The sequence below is a fragment of the Dromiciops gliroides genome, chromosome 2 (genome assembly GCF_019393635.1).
Source record: "Dromiciops gliroides isolate mDroGli1 chromosome 2, mDroGli1.pri, whole genome shotgun sequence".
Lineage (NCBI taxonomy): Eukaryota > Metazoa > Chordata > Mammalia > Microbiotheria > Microbiotheriidae > Dromiciops > Dromiciops gliroides.
The window spans coordinates 118,679,426-118,693,680 of NC_057862.1; the positions used below are offsets into that span (position 1 = coordinate 118,679,426).

The 14,255-nt window shown below is 41.0% G+C and overlaps 1 protein-coding gene across 5 annotated transcripts in view; it reads left to right on the forward strand.

Annotated features, from left to right (window-relative positions):
- Positions 1 to 13,338, forward strand: part of CTXND1 (cortexin domain containing 1) — a 101,890-nt gene extending 88,552 nt beyond the window's left edge. For all 5 annotated transcript variants that reach the window (XM_043990054.1, XM_043990051.1, XM_043990052.1 and 2 more), the window contains one exon: positions 9,003 to 13,338. In XM_043990054.1, coding sequence (XP_043845989.1) covers positions 9,057 to 9,236 — 180 coding nt within the window. In that variant the 5' untranslated portion in view covers positions 9,003 to 9,056 and the 3' untranslated portion in view covers positions 9,237 to 13,338. The remainder of the gene's footprint in view (positions 1 to 9,002) is intronic.
- Positions 13,339 to 14,255: the final 917 nt, after the last annotated feature.

The window sequence follows — 14,255 nt, forward strand, 5'->3', positions numbered from 1 at the left end:
TAGGTAGAAGCAGCTTCCATCTTAGGGACTCTGAGCCCATCCCCACTAGTGTGCTACTGAGGCAAGCTGTCCTGTCTTTCCCTTGTCCCACAGAACTCAGTTTTGATTTCCACATATGCACATTACCTCAGGCAAATCACTGAATTGCTCTGGGTCTCAGTTTCCTCAACTATAAAGTGAAGGGGTTGGAACAGAAGATCCAAAAGGTCCTTGACAACATTCTCTGATTCTTGGAAGTCACACTGAGAAAGGGCATGTACAGTTTTGAAGATGAGTTATTTGCACTGTTGTCCATGGCGTTGGATGCATTCAGCCTGAAACTTTAATTGTTGTCATCCATTATGTCCCAAAAGGGGGAAAAAATGGTCATCGAGACAGGGAGTAAATGATGGGTTAGCAAGAGGAGATTTGAAAGACCGCATCTATCTTCTGTCACTTAAATTGTAGGATGTGTCTAACATTTAATGGAACTCTAGCATTCAATATACCCAGATTTCTAATCAATATTATGGACTGCTCCAGCCGCATTAGTATGTATATCAAGGCAAAAGCATAACTGGGGTGGCTTGGACCAGCAGGCATCTCACTGTACTCTCTATTCATGGCACTTCTTCTGATGTTATCACCTTATAAACTAGGTCATTTGGCAACTAAATTCACTTTTATAGGGTCCAACTAATAGCTGGTTTTATGAAAACATGTCTTATAGAAGACATGATGGTTCTGTTCAAGTGCTTGGGGGAAGGGAGTGTCATAGGGAAGAGAGATTAGATTTATTCTGCTTAGCTCCAATGGGACATGAGAGCATTAGATGGAAGGGACAAATTTAGGCTTGATTTTTCTATCTTTCCCCCTTCCATTTCTTGCTTACACTGGGAACCGTAATCAAGTGGATGCTGCCATTGCTTCTAGAAAGAGCACTTAACCAAATTCCCTGTGACTACTCATTAGGCCAGTGAATTTCAGACCAAAACATCCTCTCCCAGGCAGCCATTCCCCAATGTCTTCGAATGGAAGTTCCTTGAGAATAGGGGCGGATTTTCTTGTACCTCCAGTTCTGGTCATAGTGTTTGGAATATAATAAGCATTATTAATTTTTCTTTGTTCATTCACTGATATCAGGAAAATTTCCCAATACTTGGAGCTGTCCAAAAGTGAAATCCACTACCTCAGGAGTCAATAAAAAAAATTAAGTGCCAAATACATGACAGACACTGGGCTAAGTGATGGAGACTCACAAAAAAGGGGGAGGGAGGCAAAAATAATCTCTTTCTTCAAGAAGCTCACAATCTAATGGGAGAGACAACATACAAACAACTATGTAGAAACAAGATGTAGCTAATATAAATTAGAGATAATCGATAGAGGAAATACACTAGAACTGTCAGAATCAGAAGGTGGGATCTATCACATGAAGAAGCCAGGGAAACCAGAAGGTAGAGATGATGAGGGAGAATAGTCCAGGTGTGGGGAAAAGTCGGTGGAAATGCTCGGAGTTGGCAGATGGATTGTCTCATTCAAGGAACAACAAGGAAGCCAATATCACTGGATCACAGAATATATGGGTAGGGATGGGGAATAAGGCATAAGAAAACTGAAAAGTGGGGACAGGTTATGAAGGGCTTTGAAAGACAGAGAATTTAATATTTGGTCCTAGCATGATGGGGAGCCACTGAAATTTATTGAGTGGGGTGGGGGTTGGGGGTGGTAGTGATTGGAGATGACACAGTTGGACTTGTACTTTAGGAAGATGAGAAGGATGGGCTGGAATTAGGGAGAGACTTGAGACAGGGAGACCAACTAGCAGGCTATTGCAATAGTGAGGTGATAAGGGCTTTCACCAGTGTGGTAGCAATGTCAGAAGAGAAAAGGAAGTGCATATAGGAGATTCTACTCTTAGGATCCTCAGGCTGGAATTTTGGTCTTCTGTCATTTTCTTTCAAGTCCTGAAGTGTTCTATGACCAAAAGAATTTAGGATCTGTGGCTACAGCAGAGTAAGACAAATTGTGCTATTTAAGGATTCCAATCTGTCCCTTTTCAAATCAAGAAATTGACCTCAAGAGAGGAAATTCCCTTGATCACAAAGGAAGGAAGCCGTAGAGCTGAAGTGTGACTTCAAGGCTTCCAATTCTTTTTCTGCTTCAGCACCCTGTTTTCTCCCTGGGGCCAGCAGAAGGCTGGGGCTGAGAAATGTTGGCTGGGGAACCAAAGTGGAGAGTTTATGTCAGGCCCTGGCTCCCTAAAGCTCGGCCTTCATTTTTACATAGTGCATCACTCTTGAGAAGATATATTTCCAAACCCAAAAAAGTAGACATCATGCTTGATTATAAGAAGTCTCAGACTGGAAGCAAGAAAAGGTCATAAGAAAACTGAGCAATGAGAAATGAATCTTCAGTGTATGGTTAGTTCCATAAACAAGTGAAACTGTAATGGTGCCTCAGTGCATAGTCAAGGAAACAAACCTCAGTGGCTCCCTATCATGCTAGGACCAAATATTAAATTCTCTGTCTTTCAAAGCCCTTCATAACCTGTTCCCACCCAACCTTTTCATGTTCCTTGCTCCTAGGTTTCTACATGTGCCCACTCCTCCATTCCCACCCCTCTGAATACTTTGTGCATTGGTGGGAGAGTATAACTCAAGTTTGTAGGTTGTCTGATGTTTTGGTTATTCCTACTTTTTTCTTCTATTGAGTAAATGTTATATTGTGATTATTTTTGCCTTTACCTTATTTTTAGCAAATGTTTTATGTTTAACAGATAATAGCATCATTGTATTTGCTTTGTTTAAATGTACAATGGTGGGGACTCAGAAGCTACAGTCAAGAATATAAATGTATTTTTCCCCAAATCAGAATTACTATGGAGTGAGTTGTAATAGCATAATCATTCCTCTGACGAACCACCAAAACCTGAAATCTTACAGTTGGAATGGTTTGGAAGACAGAGGGATAGGGTGGAGGAATGTCTGTCAAGATCTTATGAGGTAGATTTTCCCCCCTTTTTTTCATTTGCTATCTAATTGTTTTAAATTATTTGATCCAACATTGTTTGGAATAAATGCTTACAAAGTGTAAGGGCCAAATTTAGTATGGGAAGAGTTAATTGGGCGGATCACCTTAGTATTGGGGTAAGAAAAGAAATAGCCTCTTTCAAAAACAAAACAGGTTTACTAATGGGAACAAATTTAAAACACAAGTGAGATTAATAGAGCTAGGAACAATGTATAAATCTCTGGGGTAAAAAGGCCCCAGGTGCCCTGAACCTGCCTCCAGCCAAGAGCTAGCTTTGCCTCAAAAACACAAACTCACCACCACCTGAAATCTGTAACTCTAATGAGAATTAGTTTTGTAGTTTCTTCTGTTTTGTTCCGAAGGTCAAACATTAACAGCTCCTCTGTCTACCTTCCTTCTCTGGCTCTCTCAGAACATTCTCCTCAGAAAAACTCCCCTCCCCCTCTTCCTCTAACTGCCTCTAACTGTTTCTCCCACGGGAAGGGGTGGTTTTTAGCCATGATGAGTCTCCAATTGGCTCAGCACACCCACATGGGCTGTCCCCCTTATAATCTGGCCAGGCCCATGTGGGCATGGGGGAGCTATTAGGGGAGGCTTAGTTACTTAGTTTCAATAAATGTTCCCTGTGGTCAAAGTTCCTCTTGTTTGTTCAATTAATTCCTTACATTGTAAACAGTGTTGTGGACAAAATTAGAAAATTAGTAATGCTCCTATCTGCCACGTAATTAAAAGAAACTAGAACATAAGAAGAAATGACTCCAAAGTCTAGAAATCTGGAGATCCTTCAATGTTGTAGAAGAGATTCTTCTTTAGAATTGAGATTGGACAAGACAACCTCTGTAGTCTTTTCCAAGTGTATGACTCCATGAATTTAGATAAATGAAGCTACTCATCTTTATAGCAATTCAGAGTAACTCACTAGTTGCCCATTTTTCAGCAATAAGGGGCTCATTGATGTGCCCTGATAACGGAACATGTATATTGTCCTTTAATTACTTCTATAATTTCCTGTGATACTCAGGGGATTCCCCAGCTTAAACTTGGAGCTGGTTTACTTAAGGGGAATGCACAGGAAGGTGACAGTCAAGTAATATATGGAAGTCCCCAAATTGTAAACAGGCTGTGCTCCCAAAAGCACAATTATAAATAGACTGTTTGGAACTCTAATGCAATTTCTAATAGAAACTATGTGATTAATGATAGCTTATATAAAAACATATTGAATACATAACCTACTTGAAGTATAGTAGAATTAATTGTACCACAAAACTTAACTTGCAATATTATCTGTAGGAAATTATGGTCTGAATTTCTTACAATATTGTTTTGTATTGTGTGTCTCTACATGTAGACTAGGAAAAATGAGTTCTTTCGGTTTTGATATCATACTTTCAACTCATTTTTAACTTGCATAGAACATGATCAACTTTTACAGTAGTCTACTCTTTTCTTTCATTCTTTGTGCAGTTGATAATTTGAACCTACATATATAATTTTACATCTGTTCTTGTTAAGTTCCTCCTTATTTGATTCTTCCCATTCAGGTTCCTGTCAAAATCTTTCTAGGATCTTAATTCTATAATACAAGGTCTTAGCTGTCAGAGGCAGAAGACCATGATGGACAAAGTACTGGATATGGGTCAGAAAGACACACATTTTTTTTTTTGTGGGGCAACGAGGGTTAAATGACTTGCCCAGGGTCATACAGCTGCTAAGTGTCAAGTGTCTGAGGCTGGATTTGAACTCAAGTCCTCCTGAATCCAGGGCTGGTGCTTGATCCACTGTGCCACTTAGCTGCCCCCTAAAAGAACCAAATATAAACCTTGTTTCTTTTAACAGACATGTGGACTTGGGCAAGTCACAAACTCCTTAAGACCTCATTTCTTCATCTATAAAATGGAGATAATAACAGTACTTACTTGATGGTGTTATTGCAAAGATCAAATGAGATAATATATGTAAAGTGCTTCACAAAATTTAAGGCAGCTATAAACAGGAGCTTTTATTAGGAGTCTTCCTTCTTAGATGTTTTATCATGTGAAAATTTATTGATTATGTTGTCATCTAAGTCACTGTTAAAAAATATTGTATAGCAAGGTATGAGGATGTATCCCTGAAGCACCCCACTGGAGATCTCCCTCCAAGTTGACCTCACATAATTAATAACTACTCATTTGGTTCCAGTCATTCTATCACCTCAGGACCTAGTGTTTCATCTATCCCAATTTCTTCATCTTATCTACACAAATAGCACATGAAATTTGGTCAAATATTTTGCTGATATCAAGGGATACTTTCTTTGGCATTCCCCTCACCTACCAGTGTGATTACACTGTCATAAAAATAAATGAAGTTAGTCTGTCATGATCTGGTCTCCATGATGTCATATTTTCTGTCAGTGATTGCTATTTCCCTTTCTAAAGGTTCAAAACAATCCCATTAATAATACATGCTAAAATTTTAACAGATTAGAAAATAACCTTGCTAGCCTATAGCTTGTAGAATCTACATTTTTTTGAAAACCAAGTTTGCCCTATTCCAATAGCTTGCCCTATTCCAGTCCCGTAAGACTAAGTTTGGGCACAGTGTCTGATATTTAGTAAGCACTATATATTAGTCATCGTCACCATTGTCATCATTATAAGAAGCTAGGTATTGTGGATAGATCACAGGACTTGGAGTTGGTAAAATATAAGTTCAAATCCTGCCTTGTACATTTTCTAGCTTTGTGACCCTGAACATATCATTTGGCCTCTCTCATCCTCAATTTCCTCATCTATTAAAAATGGGGACAGTAATAACACCTCACAGGGTTGTGAAGGTCACATATGAAGAATGGACAGAACTAAGAGAGGAATAGTTCTGCTTTTTTATTGTTCTTTATTGTACCTTCTACTTCACCACAAGATAGAATCTGTAGTTCATTCTTCATCTGTTGCCCTCATTTGGGCATCTTCATCATGCCCCCAGGAACCATATCATTGGGGAATTTAATCATCCTGCATGCAAGATGGAAACATTCTAGGTACTTTCATTTCATTAGTATCCTCTGCCCCTCTGATTGGAGGATGGAATGATGAGCTCCAAAACTTCCATTTTAGGATGGGACCCAAAACAACCATCACCTCATTTTCCACAACTACATTCATTTGGACATCTCCATCATACCCCTACTGAATATTTTCTTCTCCCTGTCCCTTCTTTGCAAGTTCCTTTTGTGTGTTGTCTTCCCCTCCTTTGGAATATGAGTTCCTTGAGAGTGGAAAATATCTTTTCTTTTTTCCTTTTCTTTTTTTCATTTGTATCTCCAACACTCAGCACAGTGCCTAATGCACAATAGGTATTTAGTAAATGTTTATTGACTGAATGATTCTGGATTTTATGCTTCCTATTCTTTCCCTTTGAACTGGGCTTTAAAAGATAAGGAAAGGGGCAGCTAGGTGGCGCAGTGGATAGAACACCGGCCCTGGAGTCAGGAGTACCTGAGTTCAAATCCGGTCTCAGACACTTAACACTTACTAGCTGTGTGACCCTGGGCAAGTCACTTAACCCCAATTGCCTCACTTAAAAAAAAAAAAAAAGATAAGGAGAAATTCACCAAGTATAGGGCACAGCATGACTAAAATCATAAAGGTGAGAAATGTAGGACATGTTCAAAGAAAGAGAATAGTCATCTTCAAAGGACGATAGAATAGATTGCTGGGAACGGTTTGAGATACCAATGGAAAATCAGGTTCATGCCAGATCATGGAAGATCTTGAACACCAAAGAAAGTTGCTTGAGCTATGCTCTCTAGACTATAGAAAGCCATCAACCGATTTTTAAATCGGGGATACAATGAAGAGAGAATAGAGGTGAGAAGATCTATTAGGAAGCTTTTCTAGTACTCCAGTGATAATGAAGAACTATCAGATCTAGGGTAATGGCAATAGGAATAGAGGGTAAGAGATGGATGCACATCTTGTTGTTGAAGTGAAATTAACAGAACATGGAAATTGGTTGGTTATTCTTTATCACAAAGGTAACAATAAGTTTTGAAGACAGGAGACTGGATGAATACCACTGAAAGAAATGTTAAGTTCGGAAGGAGGCAAAAGTTCAGGTGGAAAGATAAGCTCAGTTTTGGACCTTTTTTGGTTTCTGGTTCTGGTTCTCAGAAGAGATAATTTGAGAATCATCTTTATAAATAATGAAGTAGAAGAAAGGAAAGGAAGAGAGAGGGGGAAAGAGAGATTTGGGAGGAGTAAAGGGGAGAAACAGTAGAAAGAGGAGAAAGAATGAGGGAGAGGGAGGGGGGACAAAGAGAATGGTAGAACCTTAGGTTTCATAAAGAAGTGGTAGAGAAAGATCAAGATGAAGATTAAAAGGTAGAAGGAGAATCAAGATATATGCATATGATCTTTAAAGCCAAGGAAAGAGAGATTATTCAGAAGGAGAGGATGGTTTCCAGTATCAAATGATTCAAGGGGATCGATGAAGATAAAAACATTTTTTTAAAAGGCCATTGGTTGTGTGATCCTGGGCAAGTCACTTAACCCCAATTGCCTCACAAAAAAACCAACCAAACAAAAAAAGGCCGTTGGATTTGGAGTATCTCTCCAGTAGGGGGTGCAATTCCAATTCTCACAGAGTTGGGAGCCAGAGTAAAAGGAGTTGAAGACAGAGTGGGTCAAGATGACTTTTTCAGCTGGTTTTCGTTTGTTTGTTTGTTTTGGTTTTTTTTAGTGAGGCAATTGGGGTTAAGTGACTTGCCCAGGGTCACACAGCTAGTAAGAGTTAAGTGTCTGAGGCCGGATTTGAACTCAGGTACTCCTGACTCCAGGGCCGGTGCTCTATCCACTGCGCCATCTAGCTGCCCCGTGGTTTTCTATGGAATAATAAAATTGTTATATAAATAACTGATGGCCCCTTAAGTAACTATGCAAATTAGCATACTACCATTCCATATATAAATTCAGTTTGTACCTAAAAGAAACCAGTAAAATTCATGCAAAATTATTATTATTAAGATAGACCTCTTTCCTTTTCTTGTTTCAATTATTTTTATGTCCTCTATGTATGGTACAACTAAGTGCACTTACAGCCCAAACTTGAATTCTTCAATTTAAATAAGATAGAGAAGGGTGGAATACAATAGCTCTGAACAATGTGGGCTGATTTGTCCAAAAGTATACATAAAGGTGGTGTTCTAGGGTCCCCTCCACCTTATAGCTATACCCCCAAGCTCTTCATCTCCCTTTACTGTACCCAAGTCTGACCCAAGTTGCATGTCAAGGCAACAACCCTGTATGAAGAAGTGACTGATTCCATCCTACATTTTTGTTCCTTCCTGTGCTATGAAGGCCAAGATAAACCAATAGGGTAGAGTTTGAGAACTGAAGAATTTGAGAATGAATTCAGGTGTGTTCACTGATTACTCCATTCCAGGATCAGACTATCAAAAGCCAACAAGTCTTTGCCCAGTGGTATCACTATACCTGTACCTGGATATTCCACCAGTACTCCAAACTAAACATGTCCCACATTAAGTTATCTTTCCCTCGACATTTCCACCTCCTTCTCACTTCACTATTTCTTTCAGAGACAACATGAGGGAAGAGTTAACTATTTAGCAAGAGTTAACTGTTTAGCTCCATTATCTGCTCTAACAATTGACTTACCCCTCATGACATCATTTATAGCTGGTATTCCCAGTCCTACAAATTAGGCCAGCATTAGGAGAATTTACCCAGCTTGCTGGATGGGGAAAACCTAATTTTAAGTCTATCTGTAATATTTAGAGTGAATGCCAGCTTCCCGGCCTGTAAAACAAAGCCAATTTCTCTTACCTCAATTTCCAAGGATAAGGGGACGATTGCACAATGAAAACTTTTCCAAAGTTGGAACTAGTTAAAAGCCAATTTCTGTTCAGTAATTATTACCCTTCCCCCCAGCTAGAGAAAGCATTATCTAATGTTTGGTTTTTTGTTTGTTTGGTTTTTTTTTTGTAGGAACAGAAGGATGGTACCAGTCAGAATAAAACCAGATGAGGAGACAACCTCACAATGGAAGAGCCAACCCCAATGCCTGTGCAAGTCGATGTGGACAAAGGATTGACTTTGGCCTGTTTTGTCTTCCTTTGCCTCTTCCTCATCGTGATGATTATTCGCTGTGCCAAAGTCATCGTGGACCCCTATAGTGCCATCCCCACATCTACCTGGGAAGAGCAGCATCTGGATGACTAAAAGCACCTGGTCTCCTTCAGGGAGGCTGGATGAAAATCACTACCCAAGATCTCCTCTTTCCAAAAAAGCCATGGGAGAGCCCCAACTCTTTACTCACCTTTACCAAGTGATAGCTCTTTGAGGACACAAAATAACACAAACCTTTGCAAGTAGCAACTTACAAGATGGCGAGTTGTGAATCGGACCAAGCGTGGAAGCAAAAATCGTCACTTTTTTAAAAATTTATTTTATTTTCCATGTACCTCCTGGCCAGTGGGTAAAACAGCATTTATTGGACTGGTAAACATTTTGTACTTGTTTGCAATGCTGTATTAAGAGATCTTATGAATCATTTTGTTGGTAGACCCAAGTACTCTCTGGTTATTGTTACACATGGGGTGATCTATTTCTCTCAGAGCTGGAGTGTAGGGAAGTAGAACCCTTCGTCACTATTTGAGGTTACCCTGTATCTTTTAGGATCTGGCTGCTAGACACTGCCCCTGGGAACCTGCTTCTTTCTCTCAGAGTTTTGGGGTGAGGACTCGGTCTCTCTGTGAAAATAGACAGGAAATATCACAACTGAATGGGATGTGGGCTTTCTTCAGGCTGCAACTTCAGACCTTTAGAGGGAGAGTAATCTATCAAAAGAAGTATAAGGCTGGGGTACCATCTTGGCTCTGCCACTGATTGATTTTGTGACCTGGGGCAAGTCGCTTCAGTTTCTGGTGCCCCAGTTTCCTCATCTGTAAAATGGGGACAATAAACTTTAAGCTTTCTCACCTCATTAGGATTTGAGGATAAAATTCAATCTTAAGTATGAAAAGGCTTTAGAATTAAATGCAATACAGCAGAAGAGATCTGCCATTGGCCATTGCTGTGCTCAGGTTCCCCTCCACTAGAATAGACTACCATCCCCACCTGTACACATATAGGGGTGGCCGGGAGGTTGGGCTGATTGGAGGGCCAGTGTTTGTCAGGAGACTCCCCTCCCCCTAGTACCAAGAGCTCAGAGCTTTCTTCTAATACCCGATTGACACAGCTTCCTACAGAACCTTATGGAGTTTGAGTACTCCTCCCAAATTTTAAGTTGGAAGGGACCTCAGAGGTTATCAAGTTCAAACTTCTCATTTTACAGATGAAGAAACTGAGGCACAGAGAGGTTAAATGACTTGCCCACAGTCACACAGCTAGTTAAGTGTCTATGGCCACAGACCATTTGTAGGAGCCCACCTGTGGTTCAGCAGGTATATTCACAACCACTTCTTCTGGGCCCTGGACCTATTAGTGCATTATAGCTATCAAGTTATCCATGGTATTAACAACATTGTTCTTTTTATTTTGTTTTTTGTTTTGTTTTTGCAGGGCAATGAGGGTTAAGTGACTTGCCCAGGGTCACACAGCTAGTAAGTGTCAAGTGTCTGAGGCTGGCTTTGAACTCAGGTCCTCCTGAATCCAGGGCCAGTGCTTTATCCACTGCACCACCTAGCTGCCCCTGTTCTTTTTATTTTGGAGCAAGCCAAAAAAAACCCCATAACTATTCTGAGTGCTCTTTCTTTAACCAGGAAGAGCCACAGATTTATTCCCTCGGTGATCTAGGATCCCTTGGTCATTTATCACCTATACCTTTAGAGATGGTCTGAAGCAGGAGATCATGACATCATAGGCTCATAGCTTCTCACCTGCTTAAAAAGGTGAATTCTAGCCACCCTAGCTTTTACAAGCCAATCTGGGGATCTGGGTTCAAGGGGGAAGCAGCCTCCCAGAGCACCATCACCACCTGGTAACAGGCGGCAATAGCTGACCAGGCACACCAGCTGCATACACAGTGGTTCTAGGGCACACATCTGACCGTTCACCCACTCATATGGGAAGCACAAACAAACAGAAGGCATTTGACCAAGCTGCGAAGTTCCCAGGGAATGTTCCAGATCTGAAGTTCCATGTAAGAAAGGAGAAGGTCCCCAAGGGGGAGGCCTTCCCCTCTGCTACTGGATAAACACTTTTATTTAGCCAACGCAGCAGCCTTCAAGTTTGCAGTCTACCTCGGAGAAATAAAGCACTTTCTAAGGAAAAAAGGCCCATTTTTGTGAATTTGTTTTGCAAATAAATATCTTTTCATGATTAGAGGAGAGAGGAGAACAGAGGAGAGAAGAGCCCTTGGGGTTCATCTGCTCATGCAGTTCTGCCTGATCTAAGATGAGTTTCCCCTGCAGCCTAACTGGGCTCCATTTGGGGAGCTTTGGAGAGAGATGGAAGCTGGAAATTGAGTATTAAATCCTAGCCCTGTGTGCTCCAGGAAAGAGGAAACGCCTGCCAAGTTCTCTGTTGGGTAGGTAGCCTTTCTGCTGGGGAAGGCTGGCTTAATTATTCTCTTCTTTTCTTGATCTTGTGCCATGATGATCTGTATGCAAAAGTGCAGTAAATAAAGCAGAAAAGAAAGGCAAACTCAGGTGGGGATTCTGAGGCCTGCCTCATTTCTCCTCGTTGGGTGATAGACAACTGGGGCTCCCATCCCTCCAGTTAAAAGTTGTGGATAATTCCACTGGCCAAATATTTCACAGAACCAATAGGTTTGTCAATAACGTTGCAGTGCCCAGAGATCTTTTGAAGAAAGGAGAAGGCGTATTCCCCTTCATTTTATCTTGAGACTACAGCATAGACATCAGAGGCAGAAATCTGGGTTCACATGCTAGCTCCCTCAATAGTATGCTGTGTGACTGAGAGTGACTTGCCTAATTTCACTGTGCCCGAGTTAAAAAAAAAGTTCTGCCCTCTACCTACCTCACATGCCATTGTGGGGATTAATGAAATAGCACCAAGAATTCAGTGAAAGAAGCCCTATGAAGACAGTCTAATTCCTAACAATCTACTATGAATATTGAAAAAAAAAGAAGAGAACCTACCAGTGGGGTGTATTTAAGCATTTCCCATGGGAACAAAGTGAGTTTCAGTACAACTTCTATGCTAGGACCATGAAGGAGCAGAGCCATAGGCATAAACATCTTCCTGTAGGTGAACAGGCAACTGACAACAGGTGAGGTTTTAGGACCAGAAGCTTACAACTCCCCCACCTGCTGGCCATTGTCTGAAATTCTACAATTACAGCTTGAATTCCTTTAGATTAAGGCTTTGAGCCCTGAAATTGTGCCAATTCCCCAGGCCAGTCTCATTATGATATCCCGGTGTGGACATTATATGAGGAGGGAAAAGAAGAGCTAGAGATGTCCAGGAGAGTATTTGGAGCCTGAGGAGGGTTGGGGAGAAGATCTCCCAAAATGGGAGGGAGGAAGTAGAATAGGCTGGCTAGAAACTCTAAAGATGAGCAGAGAGTTTAGAATTTCACTTCCCAGCTAGAGTGCTGGAGAACTCACCAAAAGGGAGTTTCTCTTACAGAGCAAAGTATCCCTGTGGGTATAGTAAACTGGAGGGGAGCAGAATTCTGCTGGGAGGCCCAACATTTAAATATTTAACATTTAAACTGAATTGCTACAAAATACTTCCTTATTTTAAAGACAGAATGAACCTCCCTCCTTCCTGAAGATTATGGCCCACATAAGCAAATATTTTCACTGATGAAAAAAAAAGTCGACATTTTGCAAATTCATTCTCTTGCCTCTACCTTCCCTACAGACTTTTCTCACATTAAACTTTTTCCTAATGGGGAAGGCATCGATGTTCAAACAGAGAAACCTGTTTTACCTTGAGTTATCCTAACCCGTCTTCCTCCAGCATCTCCTTTCTCAAGTCCACCAAAGTATATAGGTTACTTCTGTAATGACAGGAAAACTAAGAAGGCAAATAAAAATTCTCCCTTCCCTACTTCTGATGTTTGACCATGATGCTCGTCTACCCATAGCCGAGAGAGATGTTAATTTTCTATGAATCAATGGACCGCTGACCTACCTCACAGGGTTGTTGTGGGGAAAGCACTTTGTAAACCTTGAAACGTGATACAAATGTGAGCTGTTGTTTTTTGCTGTTCTTTTTCAGCGCATGTAGCAAGTGCCTCTGCTGAGTCATCATTTTGGTTTTCAACAGTTATTCTACCCTGGAGAGAGATGCATTCTGAATAACATTTAAATGAATAGCAGATGTATATCTGATAATAAAGTTAATCACTTCAACTGGAAAAAAATGGAGTCTGTCAATGCCCAGCCCTAACCCTGAGTTCCTGTCATCCCTTCTCCTCAATCGAGTTCTGACTTATGGATTCTTCTATTGCCTAATTCAATCTTATTTCAATTCAAGAAAATCTTTTTGAGTGTCTACAAGGTACCAAGAACTGTGCTAGGTAGGCTCTGGGGATAGAAAAATAAAAAATCAACTAGTGGGGCAGCTAGGGGGTACAGTGAATAGAGTATTAGCCCTGGAGTCAGGAGGACCTGAGTTCAAATCCAGCCTCAGACACTTGACACTTACTAGCTGTGTAACCCTGGGCAAATCACTTAACCCCAATTGCCTCACCAAAAAAAAAAAGTCAACTAGTCTCTGTCCTTGAGAAGCTTACATTATGCATGGGAAGTTGGGGTGGGATAGGAAGAAAGGGGAATAAAACACATACATAAATACAAAATATCTTGGAATTTCTTGTCATATAGGATTTGTTGTATAAGAAATTTATTCGGGCAGCTAGGTGGCATGGTAGTGTAATGATTGGAATGACGCCACCTACTGGAGCTCTCCACAGCAAGTCTAACAGCCTGGCATTCCTATCTTTCCTCAAATTTCCTGTGAAGTCCTCTGCCGCCACCACCATCAAGTCCGGAAGCCAAAAAGGCCCGCGCTCTCTGTGCAGGCTCCCTTTCCTCCTTCCTGTCTCCTCCCAGACCATAGGAGGCTCCTCCAGTTGATTGGCTGGTAGACTTGATAGACAGCACCCATGAGCAAACGTCATTTCCTGACGCCAAGGAAAAGCCACAATGCCTCTGAGGCATTTTCCTCATGGTGGAGCTCTCCACAGCAAGTCTCCAGTAGGTGGCGTCATTCCAATCATTACAGTAGATAAAGCACCGGCCCTGGATTCAGGAGGACCTAAATTCA